This window comes from Microtus oregoni, unplaced genomic scaffold (assembly GCF_018167655.1).
Source record: "Microtus oregoni isolate MIOR12 unplaced genomic scaffold, Mior012 000062F_ref0000492, whole genome shotgun sequence".
Taxonomy (NCBI): domain Eukaryota; kingdom Metazoa; phylum Chordata; class Mammalia; order Rodentia; family Cricetidae; genus Microtus; species Microtus oregoni.
Window position 1 is genome coordinate 5059995 of NW_024543872.1, and position 18988 is coordinate 5078982.

Here is an 18988-nt window from a genome sequence, read left to right on the forward strand (position 1 = left end):
AGATCTCAAAAGTTTAAATAAGAAACTTGGAGACCAAAGAAGGATATATGGGAGGGTTTAAAGGGAGAAAAAGAGAAAGGAGAAATGAAGTAATTATCTCAAAAGAAAAGAAAAAATGATGATGGATTATTTAGGAAATAATAAAAACAAAGCCTGTAATTTGGAACCTTTTCCCCCCTAAACATCTTTGAGCCATTATTGTTTGAATCTGCGGATGTGGAAACTGTGGCTAGAGAAGACTAACATCTTTGAACCATTATTGTTTGAATCTGCTGACGTGGAAACTGTGGCTATAGAAGGCTAACTCCACTGACTTATCTGTTAGTCCTTCTCATTCCTACAATTATTAGACCTCAGTGAATGCTGACTTCCAGATGATGTCCTCTTAGCTACCCTCCAGGTCACTAATTCCATTTTCTACTCTTTCTGTCTGTGCTGTTTACATATCAACAGGGGTCCCAATTTCAATGACTATTTTCTCACGTTAATTAGGGTCCCAATTTTCATGGTCCTATTTTCATATTTCAAAGTTGCACTCAATTCCTTAGCATTTTGGTGGTTTCTTCATCAAATCCTCAATTTGTTTTAAAACACTAAATGTATTTTTTTTTAAATAACATTGGGGGAAGAAAACACTTAAAGGAGCCTCTCTGGGAGAACTTGAATTTGCTTTGTAGGCTGGATGTACTGAGGGACAGGCAGACTCTTAGTGCCCAGGGGGCAACATTGCTTGCTGATGGCAGGCCACACCAAGTCCCAAGAGCAGGTAGGTGGCTTCAGAGCCTCACTGAGCACTGGCTGTTGGGTCTGTGACCGACTGCCTACTGCTGGAACATGGTCATCTCTCACCTTAGCTCTAGGAGAGCCAACTGGGGTAAACAAATGTCTGGGGAGCTAAGAATCAATGACTTGGGTGAATGTCCTTTTCTGTTTCACAGGGCTGGTTGCAGCCACACACAGGCAGCACCGCATGGATGCTTTCTGTGGTTGTTGCTGCTGAATGAAATCAGAATTAGCAGCTAGTCTTCGACGGACAGCCAGGGAGCCACGTCCCCTCGCACTCCTCAATGCCGCTTACTTTTGGAAAAAACTTAAGTCGGCAGCAGACCCCTAGATAGATATTTAATTCATCCAGGCTATATGAGAGGAAGGGGCAGTAAATATCAGAGTATCAGTGTTTATAAAACCATAGTGCTTTGTAAACCCTACAGGTGTACAGGCAGGCCTTGATCACTGAATTCCAAATGCTGATTGGTTCTAAAAGTGACTTGCACCAAGTTTCTGCCTCTCACCCCTGAAGCCCCATAGATCAGCTGAGGCAGTCTATCACCCACGAGCTCTGGCAGGTGAGTCTAGGCACCTAGGCACCAGGGACCACGGCCTGCGAAGACGGGCACTGTCCTCTTGTGTAACATCAGTTTTCATCTGTGCATCTGTGACTACAAAAAGGAGTTCGAAAATACTCTGAGAGGCAAAATAGTTATTTTACACCGCATTCTTAGAGACAATGTGCGAGTGGTGGTACTGTGGCCTGGCTGACTCTGGGAATTCATTGGATGAATTTAAAATTCTCAGCCATTCAGAGTTGCTCGGTAAGTATTTAGTGGCTCCTCCCATTTGCTAAGCCAGTGGGGGTGTATCATATGCTCTCATTTCAATCAGCAATCATGGTCTCCAGAAGAGGGGGGAAGAACTTTCCAGAAACATGGTAACAATCAAAGGAAATAGTAGTGTGGTCTTTTGCTGAGGTTTTCCTTTTTTTTAAAACATGAAAATACTTCCGTCATGCATATGATTAGAATGCTCACAGGCAAGTGAAACAAAAACGAAGTGTGTTTTTCTTCTTGCCCACTTATCTTGTTTCCCTAGACTCGGAGGTCTAGCCTGACACTCTTAAATGAGCATGAATTTCACTGACGAGCGTCCATGGTTCAGTCCTGTCATTGGGGTAGCTCAGTAGAGGCTTGGATCACCTCTGTACTTAAACAGTGCCTATCACTAAGGTATCTCAGATTGTAAAGTCTTGAGATCTCCTGCTCTTGACTCCTTCAAGCACTCATAAACACAATGGTCACTAGGGTCAGGGAGCAAGGAAGAGACTGTCTATCTGGTTTCTAGATGTGGAGATAGGCTCTGATGGACGGTTGCCATGACAGAAACACAATTCAGGGAGATTGCAAGATGCTTTACAGAACATCCTTTCAGAGTAATAAGATTAAAACACAGCTATTAGAACCTTCAAATTGATATTCTATCTCTATTTAGATATATGCATATCTCTATACATATACCTCTATCTATGTCTTAGACTAAGGGTTTTTACCATGGGAGGGTACACATATAAAGATGATTATTTCTGCTGTTAAAGTCCACCCAGCAAGTAAATCAATAGGAATGCAGGGCCATCAGACATAGGAGCAAGAAGTCTAAAGACTAAACATCTTCATGTAAGATCTGCACCACTAATGTGGGGACTTGGATGTGGTTTGGTCTCCCAAAGACTCAAGTTCTGGAGGCTTGGTTCTCAATATAGTGACGGGGAAGAGGTAGAAACTGAAGAGCTGAGTTTAATGCAAAGTAATTATGTCCCTGGGGGCTGGGGACTGCCCTTGGACAAGGTTAATGCTGGCCTTGCAAGGTGAATGAGTTCTCATGAGAGTGGGCGGTTACAAATGAAGGTGACCCCAACACATGACTCATTTTGTCAATTCTCTTCCCATCTCTGTACCATGTTTTAACTTTGCCACAAGGGGCATAGCCAAAGAGACAGGCCATCTAATGTTGGGTATTCAGGCTCTAAAACCATGGGCTAAATAGATTTCTTCTTAAGGTCCTGGCTTCAGGTACTTTGTACTTTAGATACCAGAATAAACACAAACGCCTATTCTGTTACATTACAGCTTTGAAAAAGAATATGTTTTGTATCCAGGCTCTGTTTTTTTAAAATTGACAATTATATGTCTTAATCTGCCTGTGAAAAAGCAAGATGCTGGGAAAAGGCAAATTAAGCCATGGTCCTGACTTGCTCTGCTCACAACACAAGGAGACAATGTTACAACAGATGTAAGATTCCTTGTAGGTATTGTGACTTCTCCAAATTTAATTTTCCCTTTTCAGTAATCCAGGTTAGACGTTAAATTAGATCAGCCAGGATAGATACTCCTGAACGGCTTACAGGAGCTACCCAACAATTCACCAACAAATCAACAAGCAAGCAGACTGAGAAATGAGCGTATCTAATTATCCTCCAATGGCCAGCATGAGAGCTTACAGCACTAATGTCTTAGCTAAGGTTCTGAGTCACCAGGGTCCCACTAATACTGTCACATGACTTCCCATATGTATGGGCATCGTTTCCCAAGCTGCTTCACCCATGGAAAAACCTGCAGTGCTTAAGTAGCTTCCTCTTCAGGAAGATGTTAATGACTGCCTGGAACATTCTGTGAGGCTCCTATTCAGAGTCCAGCAGCATTTCAGAAATATAGTGAAGTCAGTAGTGATGCCGCACACCTTTGACACCAGTACTTGGGAGGCAGGGGCAGGTGGCTCTCTGAGTTTGAGGCCAGCCTGGTCTACAGAGTGAGTTCTAAGATAGTCAGAGCTATACAGATAAAACATTGTCTTGAGAGAAATGGAGATAGGAAGATAGGGAGGAAGGCAGGAACGAAGGAGAGAGAGAAAGAGCGAGGGAGTGAGAAAGAGAGAGGGAGAGAGAAAGGGAAAGGAAACATAGAGAGCAATGACAATTTTTTTAATCTGCTGGGCATCCCCATTCTGTGCAGACTTTGAACACATTTTCCACATTCCTTGGGTAAGAAGTATGGACTGGCTAATTTGCTTTCTGTTTACAAGTAATTTTTTTTTTAAAGAACAAATTCACCCATCAAGATTATAAGATAGGAACAATGCATTCAGTAACCCTTAGGCTCCATACATAACATGGCTTGACATGGGGTCAATGCTCAGTCAAAGCTTTCTGATAAGGATGCTATTATTTTAGTTAAATAATAATCACGCATAAACATGACCTCATGGCCTAGGGCAGGGCCATAAACACCTGTCCTGGACCTTCTCACCCACCTTCACCCTGATCTTGGGAGTCCTTGCTATCTTAAAGTTGCTCTGACTTGAATTCCAGCCCTCAAGGGAGGGGAAAACCCACCAACAAATAACCATGTACCTGTGGTGGGGACAGTGTCCGAGGGGTCCTTGTCCAAACAGCTAAACTCTGTGCCTTCTCTCACCTGAAATGAGACACACAGGGGATAAACAAACACACCAACTGGACTAGAACTTGGGGGAGAGGATTGGGGGTTGGCCCTATGTACTGGAAACGACCACTCACAGTTAAAACAGAACAGAACTATGTCTGTTAAGATCTCTCTGTCTTTCAACCTCATAGCTCACTGTCCATAACACATTGCTCTGATCTGTCTCCTCCTCCTCCTTCACCTGAGCTCAAGCCGTTAATAGTCCTGTCTACAGTGTTGCAGGTCCTCAACAGTGTCACCTCCTTTAGACTGAAGGTCCCCTCCTCTCCCTTTGCAATGGTCTCCCTCTCTCTCTCAGGAAGATGTAACTGTGACCTTCCCCTGCCTAGATTCTCAGCCAAGCCAGGCCCTTCTGTCTATGCTGCCTATTGTTGTGTCCTCAAAGATGACAACGGTGCCAAGCATCTAGGAAATACTATTCGTTGATTGGACAAATAAATTGCTGCCATATACCAACCTCAGCATAAAATCCATCGATCCTAACATTTCCCGACTCTAGTCTGTCCTTGACCAAAGTCTTGATACCCTCCCATACCTCTGAGCCTTTGCTTAAGACATTCCTCCAACTCTTTCCTTCTTCTCCATTTTCTTACCCTTCTGCCTCTCAGGTTCACCCCTAGTCATCCTTCAAAATTGAGATCATCTTTAGGAAAGTCATCTTTAACTTTCTGAGTTGGTTTTTCTTCCTCTGTATTCCCAGAAGACTCAACACAAAATTTTAATTCCAGTTACTATAGTGTTTGTAATTGCTGGCTGGTGTGTCCATTTCTCTACCAATCTATGTCCTTTTGGACTATCAGTGTGCTTTATTCATATTTTAAAATCTCATGTCTAGGATTCACCTATACATCTTCTTCATCAGCTAACAGATCATGACTCCGCCCTGGCCCCGAGTCCTTGCCCCTCTGAGCTTCCGTTCTAGAGGTATAGGAGAGACTTAATAATGCATCCGAAGGGAAAACAGCAATATGTAGAAACCAATAGCAACACTTTGATAGGATTCCCTGCATTCCAGACATTGGAATAAATGCTTTCTCTTTCTTAACACACTTTGTAACTCCACATGGTGAGACTATCACAGTTACAACTTCCCAAATGAAAACAAAAGGCGCGGGTAGGTTGAGGACCTTTCTTATCCACACACAGCCAGGATCTGGAAGACTCTGGATTTGAAGGTAGAACCAGTGGCTTCATCTCGCTGTGCCTGCTTCCTTCTAGGTGCATAAATTAGAAAGTATGGGGCCCATTGGTAACTCAGGTATCTTTCTCGTTGCATTTCTTAAGAGTAGAAGCTCATAATGTCTGTGCTGTTGGGGTTACACATAGGAAGCGATCTCCTGTGCCCATCTGCTGTAGGGTGCTTCCCACTTTCTCTTCTATCAGGTTCATGGGAAGTAGACAAAATGGCCGGGGAGAAAATTGGGATCTTGGGGGTGGGGTGGGATGGGGGTAAGGGGAGATGGGGAGAGAAAAGGGAGAAGGGGAGAATGGGGGGAACTTGGGGGAAAAAAAGGATTGGGATAAAGGAAGGTTGGATAGGGGAGCACGGAAGCACAATTCTTAGTTAAGGGAGCCACCTTAGAGTTGGCAAGAGACTTGAACCTAGAGTGGCTCCCAGATGCCCAAGCCAAGGTCCCCAGTTAGTTCCTAGGGCAGCTGAGGATAGGCAACCTGAAATGACCCTATCCTATAGCAATACTGACGAATATCTTGCATATCATCATAGAACCTTCATCTGGTGATGGATGGAGATAGAGACAGAGACCCACACTGGAGCACTGGACTGAGCGCCCAAGGTCCCAATGAGGAGCAGAAGGAGGGAGAACATGAGCAAAGAAGTCGGGACCACGAGGGGTGCACCCACCCACTGAGACAGTGGAGCTGATCTATTGGGAGCTCACCAAGGCCAGCTGGACTGTGACTGAAAAAGCATGGGATAAAACCGGACTCTCTGAGCATGGCGAACAATGAGGGCTGATGAGAAGCCAAGGACAATGGCACGGGGTTTTGAACCTATGTAATGTGCTGGCTCTGTGGGAGCCTAGCCAGTTTGGATGTTCACCTTCCTAGAAATGGACGGAGAGGGGAGGACCTAGGACTTACCACAGGGCAGGGAACCCTGACTGCTCTTTGGACTGGAGAGGGAGGGGGAGAGGAGTGGAGGGAGGGGGAGAAGGGTGGGAGGAGGGGGAGGGAAATGGGAGGCTGGGAGGAGGTGGAAACTTGTCTTTTTTTTTCTCCTTTTCTCAATAAAAAAAATGGAAAAAAAATAAAATAAAAAAAATAGTAGAAGCTCACTCTACCACTTGGAGCGAATGCTCCCATGGAAAGGGAAGGACCAAGTCATCTTTATCCACCTTTGTCCTGGTTCTCTGAGAGCAAAGACGTCAGTGTTTCGGTGTTTGAGCCCTGAGGAGTGCAAAGTGCCCTATCTAATCTCAGCGGGAAGAATCCAGGTGACTCTGAGATGATAAGCCACAATCCAGATGTGTACAGTGCAGGTCAGGTTGGACTTTAAGGCTATCTGGTCCCCAAACTACCTGGTTCCAGACCTCAGCTCCCTTCTCCCTCTACCCTGACAATTCTATCTTCTTCCTTCTCAGATTAAAGGCTCAAGGACTAGCCAAAGATTTGTGGAGGATCCGAGGTCTCTTGTCAAATTGCCACAGTGCCGTGGAACCCCAACTACCTCATGTAGCTCTGAGAGCTACAAGGAGTCAAGTCTAAGATGGTGTTGATCCGGGCCACTAAGAGCAAGCCACATATACACTTGAGGTCCTTTGCCCCCCAGTCTGCCCTGACTGAATTTCAGGTACCTGTTGCAGTTTCCAGAACTCCACAGTTCTCGGTGTGCCCAGAGGCCAGTGGAGTTTTCAGGACACAGAGAACCATGTGGAAGGTTACAAAGACTCACGTCTGTCCTTCCCTTACCTGAAGCCTTCCTATGGGTTTCAGCTGTTTGGCCTGGTAGTTGCTATTTCTGTAGGTGAACAGATAGGGGCTCTCCTGCAGAGAAAGGTAACATATAGCCATGACACAGAGCTCTCCATCCCATAGTAATCAAGCCCATCATCTTTGATATGGTTAACTGAAACGTTCATGATGTAAGGTTTCAGGTGGGGGCAGGGTTCAAGAGAGACACTGAGGAGGGGTGTTGGGGAGTAGAAGTTTACCTTTTTTTTTTTTTTTTAAGTTAGGAGTGTCACAGACAAGCAGAAAGATAAAACATACATGGTGAGGGCTCCAAGGACAGCTCAGAGCCCAGAGAGAGGCAGCCTGGTGGGGTCTCTGAACAGTTGTACAGAGCCTGGGTGCAGAATGAGATTGGGGGTTGGTTTCACAGTAGAAGTCTGTGAACTGGACATGAGCCAGGGAAAGGGCTGGGGAAGAAGGTATGTGATAATATCCCCACCCCCTTGGATATAAATTCTCTTCCCAGTGCAGAGACCCTGGCCCCAGGGGTCTGTTAGCCGGGGACCCGGTAGGTATCTGTCAGTTTCTGTGACTGGGAAAAGGCTGCCGAGGGTGTTGTGGCCTGGGCAGTGGCTGGATTCTAACACTGAGTTTTCACACATATCCTCTCCATGAATCCAGACCTTTCCCTGCCCCTTCTCTTCCTGTTGCCTGATGGCCTCCTGAAGAAGGTCCCCAGGGCTTTGAAATGGCCCACTTTCAAGCTAGTCATCTCTGATACGTTCTCCTTCTCTGTCTCAGTGGTCTGTATCACCCAGTTAAACACAGAAATCTCAGACAGAAGACCTCATTTTAAGTTTCTTGGAAGTCAGAACAAAGAGGAAAGGAGGTTTGCCTAATCACAATAAACTTACTAATTCTGCTATCAAGAAAGCAACCCTCCCCCCAAATCAACCTGCCTTCCACGAGAGAAGGAATTTCCATCATTGATGTTTGGTTATTTCCTCATCCATGTCTTTGGAAAGATTATCTGTAGATTTATTACATTTTGGGCACATATTTAGGATACAGCCTTCAAGACTCCTTAGGACCTCATCAGCTCTGCCTCCCGAGGTATAGAAAGGCCTAGATGTGGCACCTGGGGCCCAAGAAGGCTAGCGGGACCATAACTGGAGGCCAGGTGAGCTGTGGCCTTGTTCCTGTGTTGCCCACAAGTATGAAGGGTCTTCACTCTGCTCCCACAGTGCACAGGAATCAGTTTTAGGACAACCTGTGCTCAGGTCCAGAACAGCAGGCCCAAGACTCTCAGGGCTAAAGTCTCAGTAACACCCCACTTTTCAGTGAAGTCCACGTTGTCACCCACACCTCACCTCACCCAGCCCAGTGTCTCCTACCTGAGATGGACATTCCATCCTCTCTCTCTCTGATGCATCAAACAGTTCATCTTTGTGACCCACTGGCTTCATCTAGAAGAGAAGGTGACAGCTGAAACAGAGGCCTTGTGTAGGTAGCAGCCCTCCGTGGCACTCCTGAGATGGGTTCCTCCAGCCAGGGAGCTCTCCGAGTCTGACTCTTGGGTCAGTAGCCCTTGTGGGCATTTCCAGCTCCGTCCTAGACCGAGGGGTGAGCAGCTCAACTCTCAGGGAAGTGCGGCCTACATCTTCCTAGGGATGTGGTAGTACTCTCGTTTGAAGACCATGGTGTGAGATTGGTGGGTTTTGGGGGGTGTTGGCTTTTGATGGGACTTTCTACCCCACCTCCCCAGGAGTGCAGTAGGAGAAACTGAACATGGTTTGGAGCAGGTATCCAAGGCAGACAGACATTGTTATTTAGAGTCCAACCAGATTATCACAGCGGGTCACGTGGCTTCCCCAGGGTGGTTACCATACTTGGCATTGTGTCCTCCCCTCAGTGTCCAGTTGGCTGGACGCTGATAAAGATTTCCATGTCAAGGACAGTAGAGACAGGGAGGAAGGACAAGCCCAAGCAGCATGGGAAAAGCCTGTATCTTTTGCCCCAGTTTTTCCCTTCTTTTCTTTTTTTATTGAGAAAAGGAAAAAAAAAAGTTTCCGCCTCCTCCCAGCCTCCCATTTCCCTCCCCCTCTTCCCACCCTTCTCCCCCTCCCTCCACTCTTCTCCCCCTCCCTCTCCAGTCCAAGAGCAGTCAGGGTTCCCTGCCCTGTGGAAAGTCCAAGGTCCTCCCCCCTCCGTCCATGTCTAGGAAGGTGAACATTCAAACTGGCTAGGCTCCCACAAAGCCAAAACATGAAGTAGGATCAAAACCCCTTGCCATTGTCCTTGGCTTCTCATCAGCCCTCTTTGTTCGCCATGTTCAGAGAGTCCGGTTTTATCCCATGCTTTTTCAGTCACAGTCCAGCTGGCCTTGGTGAGCTCCCAATAGATCAGCCGCACTGTCTCAGTGGGTGGGTGCACCCCTCGTGGTCCTGACTTCCTTATCTTCTCCCTCCTTCTGCTCCTCATTGGGACCTTGGGCGCTCAGTCCAGTGCTCCAGTGTGGGTCTCTGTCTCTATCTTCATCCATCACCAGATGAAGGTTCTATGGTGATATGCAAGATATTCGTCAGTATTGCTATAGGATAGGGTCATTTCAGGTTGCCTATCCTCAGCTGTCCAAGGAACTAACTGGGGACATCATCACCTTGGGCTCCTGGGAGCCACTCTAGGTTCAAGTCTCTTGCCAACCCTAAGGTGGCTCCCTTAACTAAGAATTGTGCTTCCGTGCTCCCCTGTCCAACCTTCCTTTATCCCAATCATCCTGTTTCCCCAAGTTCCCCCCATCCTCCCCTTCTCACTTTTCTCTCCCCATCTCCCCTTACCCCCATCCCACCCCACCCCCAAGATCCCAATTTTCTCCCCGGCAATTTTGTCTACTTCCCATAGCCAAGAGGATAACTATATGTTTTTCCTTGGCTTCACCTTCTTATTTAGCTTCTTTAGGTTCACCAATTGTAGACTCCATGACCCTTATTTATGGCTAGAAACCAATTATGAGTGAGTACATCCCATGTTCATCTTTTTGGGTCTGGGTTACCTCACTCAGGATAGTGTTTTCTATTTCCATCCATTTGCATGCAAAATTCGAGAAGTCACTGTTTTTTACCGCAGTGTAGTACTCTAATGTGTAGATATTCCACACTTTCTTCATCCATTCTTCCATTGAAGGGCATCTAGGTTGTTTCCAGGTTCTGGCTATTACAAATAATACTGCTATGAACATAGTCGAACAAATGCTTTTGTCATATGATAGGGCATCTCTTGTGTATATTCCCAAGAGTGGTATTGCTGGGTCCAGGGGTAGGTTGATCCCGAATTTCCTGAGAAACCGAAACACTGATTTCCAAAGTGGTTGCACAAGATTGCATTCCCACCAGCAATGGATGAGGGTCCCCCTTCCTCCGCAGCCTCTCCAGCAAAGGCTATCATTGGTGTTTTTGATTTAGCAGTCACACAACCCTCTCTGGTGACAATAGCTTTGCTTCCAGCTGGCAGGGTCTTATCTGAGCCATGGAGATGATTAACCTGCGGGCTCTGTGTCTGTGAGTACCACCTCTGCATTCCTCTCTTCAACACCCGCTCCTGTCACTAGTTCCCAGCCCTCTGCAGGAGCTCCCGAGGGTCCTCTTTGCATAACCCTCTGTCTTGCCAGCCTCTGCTTTGCTCTTGAAGAAGAGGACCAGAAGGGCATTGTGCTTGCCCTTCAGACACAGGACCCTCTGGAAGGCTGGGAGCCTGGATGGGCAGAACAACACCCAGGTCAGAGCAAAGAGAACTCTGGGGCACAAATACCTCTGAAGGCCAGAGATCGGGGTCAGTAGAAGTCAGAGGACCAGGGCCATGGCTTGATCACATGCCAGCATGCAGCCTTTCTCTGCCCCACTGGCCCATTTTATCCTCTCCTTGCAGAAAGAAAAGCAACAGAAGCTGCTGGGCCCCAGGTGTACATGCACTGAACTGGATATCACAGAGGAAAACTCACGGAAATAGAAATACTGTAAGAAGAATGAAAACCAAAGAACCTGCCCTAAATACAGCCAGTCTCTTTCCCCCAAATGGTAGGCATCCCCGGATACGTGGACACTTAGGGTCATTGCTGACAGCCTTGTGTTTAGATGGGCTCAGAGGAGTGGTCAGTTGTTTAGTATTACACAGATTTCACACTCAGCTAAACTATGAAATAATTTAAGGACTTACATGCTTCCTGAATGAATTTTGCAACAACTAGCAAGTTGGCGCAAAGGAACAGCACTTCATACACTAGCAGAGGCTTTTAAAGGCCTTTGTCCAGCATTGTCACATTTGATAGTCTAAGCTCTGTTCCAGGATTCTATGCTTTACAGGTGGGAAACCTGAGGCGCAGGTTAATGGATTTCTCTAAAAACGAATGAATTACTCTCTCTCTCTCTCTCTCTCTCTCTCTCTCTCTCTCTCTCTCACACACACACACACACACACACACACACACACACACAAACACATGAAAGAGGGAGAGAAACAGAGACAGAGGGGTCTGTTTTTTAATTGTTCCTATATGCCCAGCATTTTTTAAAGTCATCTCCAGCTCTTCTAAAGGAAGGCACACTGAAGATGCTCAGTAAATATTTGCTGAAAAAAAAATGAAAGAATGAATGAGAAAGCAAATGGAATCCAATCAGATCATGAATGGGAAAGAGACTTAAAGGCTGACGCAGTCTCCAAGAGATTGTTAAAACAATTATCATCTTCACCAGTCTGTCTCCTCTCCTCTCAGCCCCCTCCTGCTTTCGGAGATGGAATGCCTCCTCTCAACTTGGCTAATTTCATGCCGGGAAGGAGGGGCTTTTTCAGGTGCCCTAGACCCTCGCATCTGCACCTGTCCGGGTACCCCAGTCAGTTCATCTACTAGAGCAGGAAGGATGAAGGAATAAGGGCCCAGCAGGCCGCCATTGGGAGGGTCATGGGAGGAGCCCCGAGAGAACAAGGCTGGCGGGGTAGGTAATGGGGGGGGGGGGGGGTTGGATGATGGCGACGGGAACCCTAGCGGGGCGGGGCGGGGCGGGGCGGGGCGGGGCGGGCCCGCACGTTCCAGCCGGGCTGCAGCGGAGCGCGCGTGGCCAGCTCTGCAGAAGGAGGCGGCTGGCTGGCCCGGACGGTCACATCCCGCTGCAGGGGACCAGCCTCGGCCGCCGCACTGTCCTCTGCACCGGGGACACAGGCCAGCTGCCAGGCCTAGCCGGCAACGCCCTCTGCTCCGAGACAGACTATGCGTGGCCCTCGGGAACGCTGGGGGCCCCGCAGACTTGCGGCCCGCGGCCACTCCGCCTCTGCCCTCTCTGCCCGCAGCTCGGCCGGCGCTGCCCGCCTAGGCGGTCCCGCGTCGGGATGGGGTAGGGCCAGCGCCAGTCCGGCGATGGGCCGCCCCCTGGGCACCGAACAACCCCCCGAGGCCTGACCGACCACGAGGACCCGGCAGGTGAGTGTGGGCTGATCCGACTGCGCGGGTGGGGGCTGGGGTGGGCACCAGGGTTATGCGGAGGAGGGAAAGGAGCGGGGAAAATGGGCTATGGGCCGTGGGAAGCCTGGGAGAGCTGCTGCATCCCGCTTGCGTTCTGGACAGCTCCTGACCCCCACAACTCCTGCCTCTTCCAGGATCCCCCCCCCCCCCGGATGTTAAGCGGATGCCTCCGGGCCCCTCGGCTAACTCGGTGGAAACCATGGCTTCTTTGATGCCTCTTTCCCCATATCTGAGTCCCAAGGTCCTCCTGCTGGTCAGCTGTGACCTGGGCTTTGTGCAAGCAGGTGAGTGAAGAGGACGCCCGCAGTGGGAGTCCTTCAGAGCTAGTGTGGAAGTGAAACTTCTTAACCTGTTAACACCCTGGCACCCCCAGACCGACCTCCCTCTCCTGTGAATGTGACGGTCACTCATCTCAGAGCCAACTCGGCCACTGTGTCCTGGGACGTCCCAGAAGGCAGCATCGTCATTGGCTACTCCATTTCCCAGCAAGTACCAATCACCCTGTTTCCCCAACCTGTGCCCTTGGGTCTCTGAACACCCCTGCACATTACTCCTTTGGAGTGTTTGGATGTTACAGAATCCTGAGTTAAGCCTCATGGTCAGAGACCGGGCCTATGTTGTTCTCCTTTCTCTACATCTTCTTGCAGCGACAGAAAGGCTCTCTGGGCAGCGTGTAATCAGGGAGGTGAACACCACCACTAGGGCCTGTGCTCTTTGGGCCCTGGCTGAAGACAGTGACTACACCGTGCAGATCAGGACCGGGGAAGTGGTCATCATTGTGGTGGTGTTGCTCATGTGGGCTGGTGAGTACCGGATGGGGAGCCAGGGAGTTGGGTCCATGATAGTGGGAAGTGGTGAAGGTTACCCGTCAGGAGAAAAAGGAGAGAAAAGGAGTGTGTGTGTGTGTGGGGGGGGGATGGCTGGTGGAGGGAGGTAATCAGGACAAGTTTGGGGAGAAAGAGAGAAGGCTATTGCATGGCCAGGGATGACGGTTGTATGGGCCCCAGGAATTCCAGGATTTTCTAGAAGTTGTGAGGCTGTTACAGCCTCAAGGCTGTGAATGAGAGGTCAAGATCAAGGCTCAGATGGTATTGTTGTGTTTCAGCTGTGATCGGGCTATTCTGCGGTCAGTATGACATCATCAAGGACAACGACTCCAACAACAACCCCAAGGAGAAGGGGAAGGGTCCTGAACAGAGTCCTCAGGGAAGGCCAGTGGGGACAAGACAGGTGACGTGGGGACCAGTGAGTGTGAGAAGGGTGATCTGGGTGCCCAGGAGTATTCAGTGAAAAGCAGAATAGGCAGCGAAGGGGGGTGGGGCGGGAATGGGATGTCTGGGATGAAGGAGTCCAGAAGGCGGGAGCAGCACCTTTACCTGTCTGAAATTTGAGATTTGGGTAATCTTCTCTCATAGAAAAAGTCTCCTTCTATCAACACCATCGACGTTTGAGTGAACTGAGTGACTGAAGAACCAGAACCAGAAGAGAGATGCACTGATAATGGGGGGTGGGGTCAGGGAGGCCTAAGTTGGTGATCTCTCTGAGACTCCCACAAGGCTGTGCACTCCCAGAATCCCAGGCTGGTACCCATCCTCTTTCCACTGTGAGCAGGGCCAGAAGGTAGGTCTGTTAGAATCTGTACTCCTGGACCTGGTAGTGGATATCAAATGGAACATCTCCTATCTCCCAGGTCCAGGTGAGTCATTTATTCGACCCTATCCCACTAGGTCCCAAATGGGGCCCCATCTCACCTGCATCAGGACCGTTGGCATCCACTAGCTGCCCCTACAGCTTGCCTCTGGGCCTCAGAGAGGGCTGTTTCTGTCTGTATTGCCCTCTTCCACGGAGGAAGAGGAAGCAAGCATCTGGGACTCGAGGCAGATGCCACACTGCACTACTCCAATGTCTTCCACGGAGCCTCAGGTGCTCCCCTCTCACCTGGCAGCCCCTCCCGCTGCTGGTGATCTCACCCCTGGGACATTTTTCCAATAAAGGTTCTTGGACAAACCGGAACTGACTGTATGGTATGCTGAAGGCATCTCTACACCTTCTCAGTTCTCCAAGGGCCCCTCACACCACCACCAACTTAAAGGAACAGACCCATTATAGGATGTTTGTGTCCGTGTTTTCGTCTAAGACGGGTGAAGAAAAGACAAGGAAAAGGTGCAGAATCTAGAAGCCTCCTTTCTTTGGCTTTGTTGAATTGTGGGGGAGGTGTGCAATGAGAAGACACAGAAGTTTTTGCACCAATGGAAACCAGGCCATGTCACCATAAAAGGGCCAGTAGATTTTCTTTCTTTTATCTTTGTCCAGGACCTTGTGCATACCAGGCAAATGCTCTACCACTGGGTTACATAACCGACCCCCTCCCCATTCTTTCAACTCCACCATTCCCTCTGGGAAAATGGTCAGAAGGACTGAGCAGGGTCATGGGGGGGCTAGCCAAAGAGCAGCTATCACGGATGTGTCTCTTGGTGCCATGTATCCTCACCCTGTGCACACCAGTCCCTCCTCTCCGTTTTCTCTTTCATCTATGTCTCTGTTTGTTTAACGTTAATAATTGTAATCCACAAAGGCATTTATATTTATACTCTGTACCATATCCAGAGCATTCTAGAAATAAAACAAAGGGGTTTGGGTGCCCCTATAGAAAAAAATTATAATCTGGGTTCTGGGACCTATTTGTGTTATCTGTGAAAAATAGGAACTGCCCTCTACTCGTTCTTAATTTTTCAAGAGGGAGGTAGTGGTGGGGAGAGAAATATTCGTTGCCATTGGCAACCGCTGTGCATGCAAGGTTTTGGGACCCAGCTTCGGTCTGGAGATCATATGCTATGCTTTTTGGGTGGTATAAGTCTTGCCAACCTGGGACCGTTTAGAGAGAGAAGGCCTTCTTTTCTGAATTTCAGTCAATCTGTCTGATAACAAAAATTCTTGAGAGCATTCCAATCAAACAAAATAAAGACAATAGTATCTTTTCTTAGTCAAGCCCCAACCCCAGGTGTCACACAGCTCTAAGCTAGGAGGCCAGCCCAGCTCTGTCTGCTGCACTGACCCATAAAGACATCTGGATTTCGGCAAGCAGCCTTGAACTCACCTATTACCCAATGATCAAACAGGGTGCCTTGCCTTTCCCTAGCCAGTGCTACCAAACCCCGATCATTTCCTGAGACCGTGTTACAGGTTAGAGAAGCTGAACAAAGAGACAACGAGTTGAGAAGACTTGAATCGTCTCACGGGAATTAAAAGGTTATCAGCTCTGGGTTGAATCCCGGTTCCACCGTTTATTAGCTGTTTCAACTTTGGCGTGTGACCCCCTCCTGTTGTGTAAAATGGGACTGTACCTCTGCCCACTTCAAACAGGTATATCCTTGAGCATTCACTGGTCCCTATCAGTATTGAGTGGCCTCGCGCGAGTCACAGAACTTTTGGCGAGGAAAGCGGAGGCTGCAGTTCCGCGAACTGGCTTTCGCTCTCGTAGCACCTGCCTTGTGCTTCTCCAGAGTTAAAGCAACTAAAGCACACTTGGCCGGTTACAGCAAGGAGAAAAGCTGGGGTTAAAGTGATACAGGATCTAGGGGCGGGGTTGGGGAGGGTGGGGACAGAGGAAGACTTGCGGGTGGGGCTTTGCGTTGAGTTTGCATGCAAGTACAGGATTGGTCGAGGATAGACTTCGACGACCTCCTCTTATGTGCCCGCCCTAGGATTCACTGCGCTTGCGCACATCCGGTTTGCACGGTCGCGAACCCACTACGTGACCTTATGACGTATGTCGCACTCACGTTGCCTGTGCGTCAGTGGCTGGCGCCGTCGCTGCTTGGCGGGTTGTCCAGGTAACCGCGGGAGTTGTCTTGGTCAACGATCATTCGAGACCTGCGTCACGCAGTTGAAGCACCTGAGGACCCTGCTGAGCCCTCAGGTGAGGAATCGCGTGACTCCCATTCCCCGGCCACCGGGAGTTCCAAAAGAAAAAAAGTGGGGTAACAGAAGTTTATAATGTTGAGCGCCTGCTGTGTGCAGAAGATTGTGAAAGATCTTTCAGTAGGCTACGTGAATTGCTAAAGACCGCAAACTTTGATGGCACCGCTTACAGCATTTGAGTGCCAGGCCCCAAGCTTAGGCTCTATGGGTCGAGTTACGTCACAGGCTATGAGGGAGAGGCGCATATCTAGACAACGAGCATTAATCTACACAGGATGAAATAAGCGCAAGGCTGACGCTTCATTTGAATTGTGAAAGTGTGTCTCAGATTCAGAAGCGGCTGGGCTCTAGGAGAGGAGCCCAAAAACATGAAGGATAGGTTTGGGAGTGAAGGGATCCGAGTTCAGGTTTAGCACTGAGTTGACCAAAAGGTATCTCTGGCTTTAACCCCTCATCATACGTGGCCTTTCTGTCATTAACTTCGTCATTTGGGAAAGAAAAGCCGTAGTGAGAGCAACTCCAAGAACCTTAGGAGAGAGTTAAGTAAAGTTCAACATATACACACACACACCACACACACACACACACACACACACACACACACACACACACTATAAACATGGTTCGGTGGCGCCAACGGCCGAAAATCCTAGCAATTGGGAAGTGAAGACAAGAGGGTCAGGAGTGCATTCTTGGCTGTATAGACAATTCAAAGCCAGCCTGGGCTGCATGAGACTATCTTGAAAAAAGAAAAGAAAAATTGGACCAGTGAGATGGTTCAGTGGATAAAGGCACTTACCACTAAGCCTGACTCCCTGAGTGAGCCCTGAGACCCACACACGGGAAGGAATGAGTCAATTCATGCAAGTTGTTCTCTGACCGCCACACAGGCACCGTCCCACCACTCACAATAAATAAATGTAAGGAGAAATTCTTTTAGCTTTCTTTTTTTAATTTATTCTTTGTGTCTTTCACATCATGCATCCCGATCTCACCCATTTCCCATCCCCTTGCATCCAGCCTCTGCCCCTGCAACCTCCCCCACCCACCCACACACACACACAAATAAAATTTAAGATAAAAAAGGAAAAACAGAAAAAAGGACAAAAGGGGAAATCTTGTCGTAGAAGCTGCAGGGTGGCACAGAGAGTCACACGGTATACTCCTTTGTCCATACTTCTTTACATGTGTGGGTTCATCGCAGAGAATCATTGGTCTCAGCTACACTACCAACACTGGGGCCTCACCGGGACTCTTCCTGGACCTCCTGTTGCTGCCTTGTGTCATGGAGGTGTAAGGGACAAATGGAAAGGGCATTATGAACTGGACAGCTGTATGAAGAATGATAGACCACAGGGAAGGACATGGAAATGGAGAGGACAGGCTAACAACACAAATAAGGCTGGCTGTAAGGGAGACGGCTCTTCATAAGCACGAGCTCTCCGACATCCACTTGAAAGCTAGGCACACCTGTAATCGCAGTGCTGGGGAGGCAGAGGCAAGGGAGTCCCTAGAGCTCGCTCGTCAGATTCATGAGCCCAAGGTTCAGTGAGAGGAGAGACCCTGTCTCAAAAGAACAAGGTGAAGAGCAATTGAGGAAGACCCTTGATGTTGACCTCTGGCCTCTGTGTGCACACCCAAATAGGCACATTGACCCCCAACATATAAAAAGAATATGCTACTTGCAGAGGATGTTGCTGAGTACTAGAGCATGTGCTTGGCATGCGTGAGCTTCTGCATGCGTCCCGAGTACTACAAAAAGAAATCTGTTACCTGATCATGGTGCTGCCTGCCTGTAATCGCAGAATTTGGGAGGCTTGCTGTGTGCTCAAAGCCAGCCTGACTACAGAGCCAAGACCTCCTTTTAAAACATAAGAATAATGTGTGACTTTTAGAGTTTCCTGGAGAAGTAGGGTGTAGTCCTACCTCAACTAGATATTCCGTGCTCTGTTGCTGCCCATGGGAGGCCCGCCCATCTCTGAATAGAAACAGAAGAGGAGTGGATTGTGTGTGTGTGGGGGGGGGGGGATGAATGGAAGAATAGTGAGGAGGGGAAAGTGCAATCAGGATGCAAAATAGATAAATTGAATTAATTAAAAAAAAGAATAGCCAGGCATGGTGTCTGCAAAACGAGATAGAGGACTACATAGAGAGACCCTGTCTCAATCATAATAATAATAATAATAATGGCAACAGTAAATAAAAGTATATGGCAGAGCTATTTCTCTCGGGCCGTGGCATCGGCAAGATGAGCAAGTGTCGTGGTCTCCGTACTGCCAGGAAGCTCCGCAGCCACCACCGGGACCAGAAGTGGCATGAAAAACAATAGATGAAAGCCCACTTGGGCACAGCCCTGAAGGCCAATCCTTTT

The 18988-nt window shown here is 48.5% G+C and overlaps 1 protein-coding gene across 1 annotated transcript; it reads left to right on the forward strand.

The window, feature by feature from the left end:
• Positions 1-12273: 12273 nt before the first annotated feature.
• LOC121439676 (fibronectin type III domain-containing protein 4-like) lies at positions 12274-15480 on the forward strand. Its single transcript, XM_041640250.1, has 7 exons — positions 12274-12654; positions 12831-12980; positions 13070-13185; positions 13274-13294; positions 13367-13499; positions 13802-13926; positions 14112-15480. The coding sequence occupies exons 2-7, from the start codon at positions 12860-12862 to the stop codon at positions 14145-14147; spliced, it is 552 nt and encodes a 183-aa protein (XP_041496184.1). The 5' UTR covers positions 12274-12654; positions 12831-12859; the 3' UTR covers positions 14148-15480.
• The last annotated feature ends 3508 nt before the right edge of the window (positions 15481-18988 follow it).